A 17545-nucleotide genomic window follows, 5' to 3' on the forward strand; every position below is an offset into this window, starting at 1 on the left:
CATTTTCAGGATGAAATTGCCTGGCTCCCACAAAACCCATGACATTCTCTACAAACCTGAATAAGTCCAGTGGGTAGTCCTGGAAAGTTAAGGGCCAGGGTACAAACAGCTGAGGCTTGGACAAGCCAGACTTCACCTTCAGAGACTTGGTCATGTACTTTGGTGTGATCTTGGGCAGCACAACTTAAATCCTATCCACTGGCACTTTCTCACGGGTATAGGTGAGGGAGATTCTGCACCTCCCACCCCCCCAAATGATAATCTAAGCATCATAAGCCAGTACTTGCCTAGCAACTTTAGCCCCACTAACACCTGGGGGTACTCTGCCCAAGCAGACATCAGCATTGCAATAGGCAAGACAGTATCCGGAAGGGTCTCACCAAAATCCTCATGCATGCAGGAAATCTGAAGAAGCTGCAAAAGCTCTTGACTTTCTGACACTTTTGAGCCTGGGACGGCTTTCGGAGACTGAAGTGGATTGTCCAGTTCTCTAGCATTCTAATCTCTGGGGATCTTCTTTTTCATCAAGATAACAGCCGAGAGACCAGCAAACGCCACAGCAGGTGTATGCCACTGAGGCACTGTGTTAATCTAAGCACTTCTTGAATGATCTGGCCAAATGCCTAATCATATAAGAATTAAAATACTCACACTGCGGACAACTGGGCATGTTCTTCTCGGGATCCAAGCAAAGTGGAAATCCCACTGGAGAATTTATAATCCACTCTCTCTAAAGATACAAGATTGCCTTGACATACACAGTCTTCACAAGTACACAAAAAAGATTTTCCCCAACAGGTTACTTAGCTTTACAAGTCTTCTGGCTTCACTCTAACTAATGCACTCTAAGATGAAGATGCATCAGACTCAGACAGCAAGAATGAATTGGAGACAGCATCAGCCAATGAGCCTCTACAGGTCAGCTGTCTTGATTTCAGGGGCATTAGTCAAGCAGTAGTAAAACACTCTGGTATTTCGGCCATCTACAGGCTCCTGCAAAGTAGGACATCCCAACAGTAATTGCAGCAATAGTGCAATATGATGAACATCAGATTAACAACTAGCTACAGTGGTCCTCAAAATGCAACATTCAATTTACTAAAAAGGTCAATATATAAACCCCTGACAAAAAATAAACACTGTGAAAGAGTTTACTTTAAGCACACAAAGCTCTACCTCATGCATATTAAAGATCCATAGACCAGAACTAATAACTTACAGCCAATGGACTGGACATTCTCTCTAATGACATCAGGATTCGCCGTGCTGTAACACTAGTAACACCACAAGGTGCTGAACTGGCAGGTTTTGCCTTCATCTGTCTTCTTACAGGTGCCTGAAATGTAAAACAAAATATTATAACAGCCTTTGAATGTACCTATGTCTGTAAATAATACAACCGTATTCAGAAACTGAAATATTAGTTCTTCTAAAAGAGCTGCACATATATGCTTGTCCAGTGTAATAACAGGTTGGACAGGTGGCTCAGGTTTGGATGCTTTTTGATCTAAGCAGAGTATCTAGCAAATGTGGTACACTTAATCAGCTAGCAAGAATAAATCATCCAAAACTAGCCAAGTTGTGTTCAACAGGCAATTAAAAATAAAGGCATCAATATATTAATCAGGAAAAGCAGCTACTTTCTGTGAAAGGGTTATGGAAGATCTGACCACAACAACGTGCAAGGTGCACCATAAGATCTACCCCCTTAAGGGCTCAGAAAGAACATCCATGAAGAGAGACTCCTAAAACAAACTCCTAATCCAGCAAACCTCAAGACATCAGCTACTCACAAGAATGATGCTATGAAGACCATAAAAAGTACTTCTGCCTTTAAAGCTAAATGCCAACATGTATAGATTTTAAACTAAGACTCTTTATATGCCCGGTAGTTCTGTCATGTCCTAAATATAATGCAGTCCCGATACAGTGGAAGATTTTTAAAAACTCTATGCATTTAAAGATATCAACCTAGAAAAGTTTGCACATCATACGCACTACTACTCTGAAATACTTAGACACTAACAAACCAAGTTTTTAAAATCGTACCATTGTTTTACAAATGTTGCTTATTTTATATATATATATATATATATATATATATATATATATATATATATATATATATATATATATATATATATACATATATGCACAAGTACTATACACCCGCATCCATTTAAATGTGTAAAATCTTTGTGAAAAAATCTCAAACCTCTGGAAAAAAGCCATTTACTTTGTTCAGAATTTTTTTTACTTTCATGAAACTGTCACATTTAAAATCTACGTGTACATAGCCAATATGGCACTTGCAGTTTCAGCAAAGGTTTATCAAAGAAAAATAAACATGAGAAAAGCTAAATGCATTAGTTACTTGATACATAGAGTGTTTTTCAAGGCAAGCCAGAAGCACGGCCAACATCACTGTCTTAATCTTCAGCTACCTGCTGTGTAACAATCGAGGGACTCAAACCTACAACAAGAAGCTAAAGCTACCAGACAGCATATACAAGTGTTAAAAGAACATTTAAGTGGATTCTGGAAAAAAAAATGGGTTCTATACCATATTGCAGCTTTGGGATGAAAACTGGCAACGAATGTTCAGTGGCGAAGTGTATTGCCTTGATTCTTCTCATACAAGAAACCAACAAATATCAAGATATAAAAAAAGGAAGCCCATTCTGCATACTTTACAAATACTTGTATCACTTTAAGGTGACCACTCTACCTCACAACTTCCTAAAGAATCCAAGCTTATAACTGCATGAAGGTGTTCAATAGAGTCTATCATATTGTCGACAGCTTAGAATGTCGTCTCTGAATCGTTCAACACCAAAATGGCGAACTACAAAAATAGCAAACGGCCATATAACCATTTTCTTTCCAACGGAAAGAAATTGGATGGCCAAACACCAATGGCAAACAAACACCACCACCCCCCCCCAACTAAATATTCCGAGACCGCACTACACTCAGGGAAAGGGCAGGTGTCAGAACGGCCAACCGATTTCTCTCTGTTGGAAAGAAATCAGGTATTTGGCAGTTCGCTATTTTTATAGTTCAACATTTTGGTGTCGAACAATTCAGAGTAGACATTCTGAGCTGTTGACAATATGATATAGACTCATTCAATATGATTGTCCTAAATATGAATTTCAAAGGTTACGAAAACATAACTGTATGGAGTCAGAAAACAAACAAAAAAACTAATTCTGTCCTGCAAAATTACAGCCTCAAATATACTTCCTCCCACCTGACAATGGTTGAAAGGAAGTACTAAATCAGTTTGAAGTCAAAAACAGAAATAAAGGAAAGGATGACAGATTGAGGACAATTCCAAAATCTTTAGGAAAACAATAGCTCTAAAAGAAAGCACAAACAGACAACACGATTTTCTCCTGTTACAATACCAAAGATTACAGAGGAAGTGGACTGTTAAACTTGAAGGTGTAAGTAATTGGACTGTGTTCACCAAAAGGATTTCCTAATTGACACATCACATTTATGCTTCTAATGAAGCCTTCAAAGAAGCAAGCTCACATACTGTTTAAATTGGGGTATTTCTATGCAATTTTCTCCCTCGCTTTTTCCAGAGAGTCCATCTTCAGTTCTTTGATCTCCTTTTATAGTATCCAGTACTTCATTTACAGATTGCTTAGATTTTGATTCCCATTTACTAGTTTATTTTTCTGCCAGCGGTATTACATTTAGTTAAGACCTTACTGTCTGTGTAAGAAATTCACATCCTACATCTCAGCTTAAAAATATTTTCCATAGTTACAACCATTTGTCTCCCAACATTTCTGATAAAGTATTGTGTATATTCCAAAAAAACATATGCACCTAACAATCTCTTTCCCATTACACCTCCAGCATTTGCTATCTACTGGAGGAAAATAAATCTCTAAAGTCTGACTGGGGTATAAAATATCTATGCAACACTTTCAAACAAAAATCAAACTTTTAAACTTTGTTGCATACTTCGGAGCTGTAAAGATGATCCTCCCACTGTTCCTTAATGAACTGTCTTGCCAATCTCTTACCAATCTTTTCTAACCTCCTCTAATCAATTTGTATGGTTATCATGCCAGATTTTTGTATGCCCTACTAATTGATCCTTTTTATCAGCAGCTTCTGTCCTACACTCAACTAAAGCCGCTACCACAGCTGGTCTTTCACCAAGTATTTCCTTTAACCCTTTCTGTCTAACTCTCATCGATCCCTGGAAAGAAGGCAGTCTCTAGCCTACACAGGCCAACCTTCTACTTGGCCTCACCCCACTCTATTATCGATCTCATGTTTTGTACCAAATACTGTTACTTCCTTTGCTGATCTTCTCCAGTATACTTCATACCCCTCTTGCTTATTTTCTATACCTCCTACTTTCAGTAATCCCGTTAGTAAAATCTCCTTTCCTGTGTTGGCTTAGTGCGCAATACTTTCTGCTATTTCACCTGCATAATACTCTGCATGGTGGTGGTGGTGATCCTCAAAGGCCTGCTTCCAAAATCCTACCCTCTATCCTTATTCCTCACACTGCCCCCCATTTATCATCCCTCTCCACTTTTAATATAAAACCTTCTTGTATTATGCAAATGAGCATTAGCAACATAGCTCAAAAGTATCCCTTCAAATCAAGTAATCCTAAACCACCTTGTTTTATCTGGAGAATCAACTTACCTCACATAACACTCACCGCGTTCCTTACCCAAATAAATTCCTTCAACTTTCTATTTCTCTTCCAAAACTTCTCCTCTGGTTGACAAACATGCTTAATCTGTATATAAAATTAAAAAGACCAAAACATTTTCAGCTCTTGCATCTTGCTAACCATACCCACAAATGAAGGGCTTCCAGCTCCTCAAGAAGTGTTTTTGGTATCTGACAGCTCCTTAAAAACATGTATTAATGATATGTTATCCAATTCTGGATTGAGTGATGTGTGAAAGAATTTAGAAGTGAATGCTTGCTAGCATATCTGCAATATCAGTGGAGTGAGAGTGGGTGAGAGCCCATTAAAGAAAGTCAGAAGAATACAAAAGTTCCATCTGTGTTGCCCAATTTCATTCTCCATCAACTCTTGGGTTTGGATCCGATCCTCTGATCCCATTCGGTCGCTTCTACTAACTTGTGAAGCACTGAAAGCTCTCAAGCTCCTCCCTTTCCCACAATGCCCTAGTCCTCAACACACATCAGATCTTGTTTGCTGCCCCTTACATCTGTACAGCACTGCAAAGGAAAAATATTAAGATAACTAGTAAAATCGGGGACTCAAACAAAGGAGCAAGGTTCTTTTAGCATCCTCGATCCTTCCAAAAAACGAGGAGGTGGCTGGTGGGAGGGTAGATGAAGAATGAAAGTGGACAACACAGATGGAACACTATGCAGAATATACAACTTTTTCTGATGATGTCAATACTCATTCGTTACTCAACACTTGGACAGAGTACCCAGCTTCCTAAATCCTGGGAGGACACCAAGGAAGGACATTCCTCAGCACCACTGAGCCAAAAGCTGCTGTGCCCCTAAACATCAGATCTAATTTGTAATAAGCAATAAAGGTATTGGGATTAGCCCAAGTTGCAGCAGCACAATTACCAAGGTCTAGACAAAAAAAAACTGAAGTGTCAGCCAGGGATCTTGTAGAATGTGCTCTTGGTGGTTTGGGTAAGGACATGCCCAATTTATTATAAACAAAGGTAATACAGTCAGTCAACCATTCAGCTAAAGACTGAGTTGCCCAATTTTGAATCTGAAAAAGACACTTACAGATCAGCTTTTCTAAAAAAAATTTCGTTACAAGTAAAAATGTAACTGTCTGTAAACATCCAACAGATGCAAAGTACAGTTGTGTACAGGTACCATAAATATAGATGTTAGAGTGTAATCACTGCTGCAGTCATCACTTGTGGGTTTATCCCTGCTGGGTAGCCCTCGGCTGGCCCGAATACCAGAGTAAAGTATTTCCCTCCTGCATCGGCTGCAAGTCACCCGAGACTGAAGTCAGGTTTGTCAGTGCTATAAAGTGAAGTAGCAGATCCCATTACATAGGTTCATAGGTTCATATTGGCTATCTGCCCTAGGGCATTTATAAGCCCAGCCAGAGTGTGTGTGGCTTTCACCACCCCTTAGGATGAGAATACTATATCCATTAGTTTGCTGTGCCTCTGTCCAGCAGTGACACAGAGATGATTCCCGGGGTAAACCTACGATCTCCCATCCACTCGTCAAGATTTCTCTTGAACAGAGTCAGTAAGGGGCTCTGCCTCACATGGACTGGGATTCTGTTCCATAGTGTAGGGAGTCTCTGGGTGATGAATCTGTCCCTCCAGCACGTCCTATTTATATCCATGTTGAGGTTTAAGTCTCTTGCGCTCGTGGCTCTGGTGGATTTGGATTTTTTGAGGTGGAGCATGTCCATTAATTCCGGGTTGGACATGGCCTTGTATGTCAGGCACAGATCACCTCTGAGCAGACGGTATGCGACTGAATAGAGCTGGAGTTTCTTCAGTCGGGCATCATATGACATATGTTTGAGCCCCTTTATCCTTTTGGTGAGGAACTTTTGGGGTCTTTCCAACTGCTGCAGGTGTCGGGTAAGGTACATTCCGAATGGGGCGTTGTACTCAATCATTGGTCTGATAAGTGAAGAGTACAGGGGTACAAAGACCTCTCCTGATCTGGATGTGAATCAGTTTTTCTTGCCCAGAACTCCTTCCAAGAAGGCCAACCTGGGTAAGGCCATACAAAAGATGAAGAGGAGAAAGGTGGGATGGAAAAGTACAGTTGTGTACACTTACCATAAATGTAGATGTTTGAGTGTATTCACTGTTGCAGTCATCACATTTGGGTTATCTGCTTGCAGTAGCCCTCAGTCAGCCAGATTAAAAAAGTCTCGGGTCCTGCGTCGGTTGACATCAGGGGTATAAAACATACAGCAGACGCCATTACATCAATTTTTCTTGCCCCAGATGTCAGGTGCCCCCCTAATGGGAAGCAGTTAAATCTATAAATATACAAGGTTATACCTCCAACAAAAAAGCAAATATACCAAAAAGCTTTTGAGCATAGTACAGGAGAGTAGAGGTATAGCCAAAAGAAGTAAGGGGGCTGGAAGGAGGGTAACCAGGATTGCAACAGTGAATACACTCAATCATCTACATTTACGGCAAGTTTACACAACTGTACTATGTTTAGTGTTTCACTGTTGCAGTCATCACATTTGGGTACATTCCCAAAGCTAAGGATGGGAGGAGGGATTTAGACAGCATTAGGACCAGCTATAAGGCCCTGCAACACTGCAGGGCAAAGCCAGCTCTGGATTTAGAGAAAAATGGCAGATGGTAATGCTTGGAGAAAGTATGTACAGAACTCCAGGTAGCAGCTTCTAGGATGTCCCTGGTAGGGATGCCCCTGAGAAAGGCTGTAGAGGTAAATACAGCCCTGGTTGAGTAGGTTCTGATCCCCTGTGGGATAGGTTTTCCATGGTGCTTGTAACAGAAATGAATGCAGTGACCTATCCATTTGGAAATGGTTTGCTTTGAAATCGCCTTTCCCTCTGCCCCTGCAGCAAATGCCACCAGCAGTTGTTCAAATTTCCTTTGAGGTTTAGTCCTGTCCAAGTAGAATCTAAGTTGTCTGTGCATATCTAAAGAGTGCAGTATCCGTTCCCCTTTGTTCTGTGGATTAGGAAAGAAGGTTGGCAAATGAATGGCCTGATTAAGGGCCATACTGGATACCACCTTGGGCATGAAGGAGGGATTGGTTCTGAGGGACACCCTGTCCGCATGAAAGATGATGAAAGGCTCCACTGCCATAACAGCCTGTAATTCAGATACCCTTCTTGCAGAAGTGATTACTAAAAGGAAAGCTGATTTCCAAGAAAGGAATTTTAAGTCTGCAGTAGCAGCTGGCTCGAAAGGAGAAAGAGTGAGTTTCTCCAATACAAAGTTAAGGTTCCAGGCTAGAGTTGGAGCTCTCCTGGGTGGTCGTAGTTTTTTGGCCCCTCTGAGGAACTGCTTGAGCAGTGGATGAGAGAAGAGGGGTGTTCTGTGTTATAATGAGTTGAAATGGCTGAGGGGTGAATTCTGAAGGAGGAGGAGAAAGACAGACCCTCGTGAAGCATCTCAGTTAAGTATTGTAAAATCTGAGGTAAATTGGGCACTGCTGTGCTCATCCCTTGAGACTGGTTCTAGGCACAGAATATTTTCCATTTTTCAGCATAATATTTTGTAGCACTAGGCCTCCTTCCCTCTAAAATGACATCCATCACTGGTTTACTGAGGGATGGTAAAGGAGAAAGAGATAATTAGCCAGGCTGCTAGGTTCAGTGTTTGAAGCTGAGGGTGCACAATCTGGTTCTTCTGCTGAGACAATAGGGTAGGAGTCTGAGGCAGGTGCCATGGGGCCAACAGTGACACACTGCGCAAGAGGGGGTACGAGTGTTGGCATGGCCAGTTGGGTGTAATCAAAATCGTCCTCCGTTTGTCTTTTTTGATCTTTAGTAGTACTTTGGAGAGCAGAGGCAGAGAAAAGGCATAAACTGATAGGTTTTTCCAGCTGAAGGACAGAGCATCCACTTTCCAAGCTTGTTTGTGGAGTCCTTGTGCAAAATTTGTCCAATTGATAGTTCTGGGGGGAGGCAAAAACGTCTATATCTGGGCTACCCCATTTGCTTGTCAACATGTTGAAAATCCTTGGTTCCAGTTTCCACTCAAGTGGGTCCATGAGGTTTCTGCTTAGTTCATCTGCCAGTGTATTTAGTTTTCCTGGCAGGAATTGAGCTTGAAGATTAACTTGATAGCTCAGGGCTGTGTTCCACAATGCCATGGCTAGTCTGCAGAGGGGTTAAGAATGTGCGCACCCTGCTTATGTACCACATAAGAGTGGTGTTGTCCGTCTATACCATTAATTGTCCTGGAAGAATGTGGTCCTTGAAGGCTGTCAGAGCATTCTGTACAGCTAACATTTCTTTTTGGTTGATGTGCAGGTGCATTTGACTTGGGTTCCATTTGCCCTGAATGCACTTCCCTGCCAGGTCAGCCCCCCATGCATAGTCTGATGCATCTGTTAAGGTTTGGGCGGCAGGGGGTAGTGTGAAAGGTAGTCCCTTGTTTTGGTGGTATGCCTCTGCCCCCCAAAGGAACTCTAGGCGTAGGCAAGGTATGACAGGAATCATTGCTTCTAGATCCTGAGAATACTGACACCATAGGCTTTTTAGATACCATTGTAGTTTCCCAATATGCAGTCTTGCATATGGAATTAGAAGAATGCAGGAGGCCATGAACCCCAAGGCTTGTAGTACCTGCCTTGCAGATAGCAGGGTTTTTCTGGCCACTTGTTTGAAGTAGGTTGTCAAAGGAATTTGTTTCTCTGGCATGAGGAAAGCCATCTGGGAAGTTGTATTCAAGCTTGCGCCCAGAAATGTAATCTGTTGACAGGGTACCAGCTGTGATTTATTTTCGTTTTTGGTGTACCCCAGACAAGTTAGCACCCTTTGCACAAAGGCCAGATGATTCAAAAGTATGTCCTGGTTTTCTGCCTGAATTAGACAATCGTCCAGGTATGGGTATATTTGAATAATTATTTGCCTGCAAAATGCAATGAATGGAGCTAGGCACTTTGTGAATACAATGGGTACAGTAGATAAGCCAAAGGACAGTGCAGAGAAGAGACCGTGCGTGAAGCCTGCTTGGAAGCGTAGGTATCTTCTCCAAGAGTCCCTGATTTGGATGTGCAGATATGCTTCCTTTAAATCTAGTGTTGCCAACCAGGCATCTCTGCCTAGCATAGGGAGCAACTAGTGAAGAGTCAGCATCTTGAATCACCAAAAAGGTGTTTAGAGTAGACAGGTCAAGGACAGGACACCATGAATTGTCTTTTCTGGGTACCAGGAAAAGTCTCAAGTAGAAACCTTGTCCCTTTTCCTCTTCTGGTACCAACTGAATAGCCCCCATGCTTCTGAGAGAAAGCACTTGTTTTTGGGCCTCTGCCCACTGACTTGGGGGTAGATCTGGCCACCCGCTTGGTGTTGGTAATGTGTGGAAGTGAAATCTGTATCCCTGGGGCACTATATTTAAAACCCATTTGTCCTGCGTAACGAGTTCCCAGTTCTTAGCAAGAAGAGCAATCTTTCCCCCCACAGCGGAAGTCAATTGAGAAGTGCTTGGAAGCTTTAAAATGAAGTAATTGAGAAAGCTTACCATAGGGGGAGTTTTATTACTCCCAGATTTGGCAGTGGAGGCACCCCCACTGCTTAGTCCTCTGCGTACACTGGGACTGAAGCCTGGGAGCTCTGCTGGATCTGGGTTTGGACTGAAGGTTGGAAAGAGGCAGGAAAGGACCAATTCTTGGAAGGCCAATGCCTACTAAACCTTGGAAGTTGTACTTGCAAAACATCTTTATCAGTTTGCTTTTTAGCTTTTTCCTCCATCTGTTTAACAACTTCTTCTGCCTTGTTGCCAAACAGGCGGTACTGGTTTAAGGGAGCATCCAGTAATTTCACTTTAACATGATCTGGCAAGGATTGCTCCTTAAGCCAAGCATGCCTTCTAAGTACAGACCCAGTTACAGCAGCCCTGCAAGATGCCTCCAGTGAATCAAAACCACATTGTGAAGTATGTTTTCCAACTTGATCAGCTGAATGCAGTATATATCCTGTAAATCCTTATTTTCAGCACAATCAGGAATCAACATCATTTTCTGATTAAGCAATCCAATAATATGCTGCTGATACTTTAACACATGAAACTGGCAGTTTAAGGCCCTAATGGCTAAAGTTGGAGAAGTGTATACATTCTTATGCCATGGGTGGCCTAATGGTTAAGTTGTTTGCCTTACAAACACAAGATGCAGGGTTTGAGTCTCACAAGGGATAATTATAGCTAGGCTTAAAATGGCTCACAAGGGCAGTTAGCCTAGTAATAATCTATGAACCTATCCAGCACCCTGGAGTCTCTACCAGAGGGAGTAGGATTTTTGGCAGTAGTAGCCTTAATGCCCTTGGGTACCTGTGAAATGGTCTCAGGATCCGCAGTAGGATTTTTAAAAAAGAACTTGTGAGAGTCAGGGATCCTGTAATCTCTTATCAGGTTTTCTGGGAGCAGGAAGTAAAGAGTCAGGGGCAAAGCTAGATTCCGAAAAGTCATCATCAATGTCTAGTACAGGAGGTATATGGCTAAAGGCCTGTGCTGGGTCAGGAGTAAGAAATCCCTAAGCCTCTTTTTAGAATCAGAGAAATCCTGACTTTCCCAACGAAAATACTCCCTGAGAGTATGCAAGGTTTCACCAAAAGAGAGATCCTCTGGGGAGAGAAGAAGAGGGGATAGAGTCCTCAGCACCAGAATCCTCACAGGTAGACAAGGGTAAATCCTGGTCATCAGAGGAAACAGAAAATTCAGAATCCTGGTCAGAAGTATCACACGCAAACTCAGTCCTAGGTATCTTAGAGGGGGAAGGCTGGCTTCCGCTGATTAAAGTAATAGGATCTTCAGCCATTCGTATTTGTTTTTTAGGCATAGAGGCCTGACCATGTATTCTGGGCATCAGTTTTCTAAGCATGGTTCGAGTTTTAGGCCTTTAAGAAGAAGATGGCGTCCGTTTAATATGCAAGTCTGTAGGCCTGAATACACCCTCAGAAGCTGGTGCCTGCACAGCGGCTCCGGACACATCCAAGTTAAAGATATCCGCAGGTTCCACAGTTGAAGCATCTCGGGGCATAACGGACTCTGAATGGGTCTCAGAAAAGGCCTGTGAATCTGAAGTAGTAGGTATCGGGGGCTGCGAAAGCCCCTCACTGAGTACCGGCGAACTTGTGACTGGCTTAGGAGAAGCGTCGTCAGCAGCTTTGGACCTAGGCGGCCTAGTCTTTCTTTATCTTTGCGTTTTTTCAGAATGTCGGTAGTCATGGCTTACCGAAGACATGTCAGGATAATTGAACAGAGCACAAAAATATTTAGAAGTGAAAATATATTGACGACGGATAGTTCGTGGTTTAAATAAGGCACAAAACTGACAGCGAGGTACGTCGTGGTCAGGGCCTAGGCAAGGAATACACTACGAATGAAAATCTTTATGAGGTATTTGCTTTCCACAAGTAATGCAATTATTTACTTTTACTGACATCGGTTTAGAGCAAGAAAAAGTTTCCCCAACAGGGTACTTAGCTTTTAGTTGAAGACTTCGGTTCTAAAACTCGAAAACAAAAATATCAGGAGTCGGCCGACCGGCACTTGCAAACTGCTTCAGGCACCGCACGTCAAGAAAGACAGATGTAATGGCGTCGGCTGCATGTTTTATACCCCTGACGTCATGGAAGAAGGGGCAGCAACAGATGCAGGACCCAAGACTTTGTTAATAGGGCTGACTGAGGGCTACTGCAAGCAGATAACCCAAATGTGATGACTGCAGCAGTGAAGCACGAAGAACATCAGCACAGCAACGGTGAATACACTCGAACATCTACATTTATGGTAAGTGTACACAAATGTACTATGTTCTTCGTGTTTCACTGTTGCAGTCATAACTTGTGGGAAGATTCCCAAAGCTAAATGGTAGGTGGTAAGAGTGCAGTGAAAGAGCTGGAGAAGAGGCTTGTACTGCTTTAAATGGAAGCTACAATGCCCTGCATGACTGCTGAAGCAAAGTGTGCCCTGGATTTGGAAAAAGTAGGCAGCTGGTAGTGTTTTGTGAAGGTGTGGACTTATCTCCAGTTGGCAGCTTCCAAAATGTCCATGGCAGGGACGCCTCTGAGGAAGGCAGTGGAAGTTGATGCTGCCCTCGTAGAATGGATTCTGATTAATTTGGGAGGTACCTTTCCATGAAAAGAGTAGCAGAAATGGATGCAGTATGCTATCCATTTGGAAACTGTCCGTTAGGATCTAGCTTTCCCCTCTGCCCCACGGGTGAAGCTGACCAGCAGTTGGTCAGTCTTTCTGAGAGACTTTGTTCTATCTAGGTAGTATCTAAGCTGCCTGTGCATGTCTAATGTATGGAGAATTCTTTCCCCTCTATTTTGTGGGTTTGGAAAGAAGGTAGGGAGATGGATGGACTGACTAAGAGCCACGTCAGATACCACCTTAGGCATAAAAGAGGGGTTGGTCCTAATGGATACCCTGTCTGGATGGAAAATAATGAAAGGTTCAATGGCCATGAGAGCCTGTAGTTAAGACAGTCTTCCAAGAGAGGTGCTTTATTTCTGCTGAGGCAGCTGGTTCAAAAGGGGGTCACATCAATTTCTCGAGGACAAAGTTCAAATCCCATGCTGGGGTGGGTGGCCTCCTAGAAGGTCTAATGTGTGATACCCCAATAAGAAATTGTTTTAACGGGACGGGAGAATAGAAGTTGCCTTGTTGGGAAATGAGCAGAGACAGAGGCATGGATTTTGACAGAGAAGTAAGACAAACCCTTTTGCATGTGCTCTGCTAGGTAGTCCAGAAAGTACAGTTGTGTACACTTACCATAAATGTAGATGTTTGAGTGGATTCACTGTCATTACATTTGGGTAATCTGCTTGTAGGTTGCCCTCAGTTGGCCTGATTAACAAATTCTTGGGTCCTGCGTCAGTTGCTGTCCCTTCTTCCATGACGTCAGGTCGTCAGGGGTATAAAACATGCAGCTGACGCCATTACATCAGTTTTTCATACACCAGATGTCAGGTGCCCCCCCAATGAGGAACAAACAAACAAAAACACAAAGGTATACCTCCAACAAAAAGCAAATGTATCAAAAAGGCTTTTAAGCATAGTAAAGGAAAGTAGAGGTATAGCCAGAAGACGTTAGGGGGCTGGAGGGAGGGTAACCAGGACTGCAACAGTGAATACACTCAAACATCTACATTTATGGTAAGTGTACGCAACTGTTCTATGTTCTTCGTGTTTCACTGTTGCAGTCATTACATTTGGGTAGATTCCCAAAGCTATGGTTAGGAGGCGGAGTTAATATAGCATTAGGGCCAGCAAAAAGGTCCTGCAAGACAGCAGTAATAAAGCCAGCTCTGAATTAAAAGAAAATTGGCAAATGATAATGCTTGGTGAAAGTATGTACAGAACTCCAAGTAGCAGCTTCTAGGATGTCCCTGGTGGGAACACCTCAGAAAGGCTGCAGAAGTAGATGCAGCCCTGGTGGAGTGAGATCTGATCTCCTGGGGGATAGGTTTTCCATGGTGCTTATAGAAGAAATGAATGCAATGGCTTGTCCATTTAGAAATGGTTTGTTTTGATAAAGCCTTCCCCTCTGCTCCTGCAGCAAATGCTACCAGCAGTTGTTCTGATTTTCTTCGAGGTTTAGTCCTGTCCAAATAGAATCTAAGTTGCCTGTGCACATCCAAGGAATGCAGAAGCCATTCCCCTTTGTTCTGTGGATTGGGAAAGAAGGTTGGCAAATGAATGGACTGATTAAGAGTCACACTGGATACCACCTTGGGCATGAAGGATGGACTGGTCCTGAGTGACACCCTGTCCACATGAAAGATGATGAAAGGCTCCACTGCCATAAGAGCCTGTAATTCAGATATCTTTCTAGTTGAAGTGATTGCTGAAAGGAAAGCTGTTTTCCAAAAAAGAAATTTTTAATCTGCAGTAGCAGCTGGCTCAAAAAGAGGTAGTGAGTTTCTCCAATACAAAGTTAAGGTCCCAGGGTAGGGGTTGGAGCTCTCCTGGGTGGTCTCAAGTTTTTGGCCCCTCTGAGGTACTGCTTGAGCAGAGGATGAGAGAAGAGGGGAGGTTCTGTGTTATGAGCTGAAATGGCTGAGGTGTGGATTTTAATGGAAGAAAAGGACAGGCTCTTGTGAAGCATCTCAGTTAAGCATTGCAAAATTTGTGGTAAATTGGGCGCTGCTGTGCTCATCCCTTGAGATTGGTTCCAGACACAGAATATTTTCCATTTTTCAGCATAAGATTTTCTAGTACTATGTCTCCTTGCCTCCAAGATGACATCCATCACAGGTTTGCTGAGAGATAAGGGTGAATTTAAGTGATTAGCCAGGCTGCAAGGTTCAATGTTGGAAGCTGAGGGTGCAGAATTTGGTTTTTCTGCTGAGACAGCAGGGAAGGGGTCTGAGGCAGGTGCCATGGAGATAACTGCGACACACTGCACAGGAGTGGATACCAGTGTTGGCGCGGCCAGTATGGAGCAATCAAGATCATCCTTGGTTTGTCCTGTTTGACTTTTAGTAGAACTTTAAAGAGCAGAGGCAGCGGGGGGAAGGCACAGACTGATGGGTTTTTCCAGCTGAAGGACACAGCATCCACTTTCCAGGCTTGTTTGTGGGGAGTCCCTGTGCAAAACTTGTCCAACTGGTAGTTCTGGGGGGAGGCAAACAGATCCATGTCTGGGCTCCCCCATTCGAATGTCAACATGTTGAAAATCCTTGGTTCCAGTTTCCACTCATGTGGGTCTATGAGGTTTCTGCTTAGTCAGTCTGCCAGTGTATTCAATTTTCCTGGCAGGAATTGAGCTTGTAGGTGCACTTGGTAGCTCAAGGCTGTGTTCCACAATGCCATGACTAGTCTGCAGAGGGGGTAGGAATGTGTACCCCTTTGCTTATGTACCACATAACCGTGGTGTTGTCCATCTTTACCATTAGTTGTCCTGGAAGAATGTAGTCCTTGAAGGCTGTCAGAGCATTCTGTACAGCTAACATTTCTTTTTGATTGATATGTAGGTGCATTTGACTTGGGTTCCATTTGCCCTGAAAGCACTTCCCTGCCAGGTGAGCCCCCCATCTGTAGTTAGGGTTTGGGCAGCAGGGGGTAATGTGAATGGTAGTCCCTTGTTATGGTGGCAGGCCTCAGCCCACCACTGGAACTCCAGGCGTAGGCAAGGTATGATAGGAATCATTGTTTCCAGGCTGTGAGAATGTTGACTCCATAGACTTTTTAGATACCACTGTAGTTTCCTCATATGCAGTCTTGCATATGGAATTAGAAGAATGCAGGAGGCCATGAACCCCAAGTCTTGCAGTATTTGGCTTGCAGATAGCAGGATTTTTGTGGCCACTTGCTTGAAATAGGTTACCAAATGAATTTGCTTTTCTGGCGTGAGGTAAGCCATTTGGGCAGTTGTATTCAAGCTTGCTCCCAGGAATGTAATTTGTTGATGGGGTACCAGTTGTGATTTCTTTTCGTTTATGGTGTACCCCAGACAAATTAGAACCATTTTTACAAACGTCAGATGATTCAAAAGTATGTCCTGGCTTTCTGCCTGAATTAGACAATCGTCCAGGTATGGGTACATTTGAATACTACTTCGCCTGCAAAATGCAATAACTGGAGTCAAGCACTTTGTGAATACCCTGGGTGCAGTAGACAAGCCAAAAGGCAGTGCAGAGAAATAATGTGTGTAGCCTTTGAAGCGTATGTATCTTCTGCAAGTTTCCCTGATTGGGATGTGCAGGTATCCTTCTTTTAAATCTAGTGTTGCCAACCAGGTGTATTTGCCTAGCATAGGAAGTAACTGCTGAAGAGTCAGCATCTTGAATTTTGGAATTTCCAGAAAGGTGTTTAGAATAGACAGGTCCAGGATTGGACGCCATGATTTGTCTTTTCTGGGTACTAGAAAAAGTCTGGAGTAGAAACCTTGTCCCTTTTCCTCCTCTGGTACCAGCTGAATAGCCCCCATGCTTAAGAGGGGAAAGTACTTGTTTTTGAGTCTCTGCCCGCTGATTTGGGGGCAGGTCTGGCTACACATTTGGTGTTGGCAACGTGTGGAAATGAAATATGTATCCCTGGGACACTACATTTAAAACCCATTTGTCCTGGGTTATGAGTTCCCAGTTCTTTGCATGAAGAGCAATCTTTCCCCCCCAAAGGGGCAGTCAAAAGATAACTGCTTGGGAATTTTAAAAGGAAGTCATTCAGACTGTTTACCATAGGGGGTGTCTTATTTCCAGATTTGGATGTGGAGGCCCCCCCACTGCTTAGTTCTGAGAGTCCCCTGGGACTGAAACCAGGGTTTTTTGCTGTGACTGGGTTTGGCTTGAGAGGGACCTGGAAGGGACTGGAAATGACCAATACTTAGTAGGCCAGTGCCTACTAAATCTCGGAGGTTGTACTTGTAAAAAATCTTTAACAGTTTGCATAGATTTAGCTTTATCTTCCACTTTTTAAGAACTTCTTCAGCCTTGTTGCCAAACAGGCGGCCCTGATTTAAAGGAGTATCGAACAACTTAGCTTTAACATGATCAGGCAAGGATTGCGCCTTAAGCCAATCATGCCTTCTAAGCACAGACCCAGTAACAGCAGCCCTGCAAGAGGCCTCTAAAGAATCAAAACCACATTGCAAAGTAGGTTTTACAACTTGTTCAGCAGAATGCATTAAGTCCTGTAAATTTTTATTTTCCACACAGTCAGGAATCAACAATTTTCCGTTTAAGCAGTCCAATAACATGTTGCTGATATTTTAACATATGAAATTGGCAGTTTAAAGCTCTGATTGCCAAGGTTGCAAAAGTATAAACCTTTTTACCCCATCTATCTAGCACCCTGGAGTCTATCAGAAGGGGTAGGATTTTTAGCAGTAGAAGCCTTAATGCCCTTGGGCCCCTGAG

At 43.0% G+C, this 17545-nt stretch overlaps 1 protein-coding gene across 1 annotated transcript in view; it reads right to left on the reverse strand.

Moving 5' to 3' along the window:
* Positions 1–17545, reverse strand: part of NUP153 (nucleoporin 153) — a gene marked incomplete in the record, with an annotated part of 2476866 nt that overhangs the window by 2370480 nt on the left and 88841 nt on the right. The window contains 1 exon segment of the mRNA XM_044065729.1: positions 1220–1336. Within this exon segment, the coding sequence (XP_043921664.1) occupies positions 1220–1336 (117 nt within the window).

This window comes from Protopterus annectens, chromosome 3.part0, assembly GCF_019279795.1.
Source record: "Protopterus annectens isolate FY-2018-M chromosome 3.part0, PAN1.0, whole genome shotgun sequence".
In the NCBI taxonomy this organism is placed as follows: Eukaryota; Metazoa; Chordata; order Ceratodontiformes; family Protopteridae; genus Protopterus; species Protopterus annectens.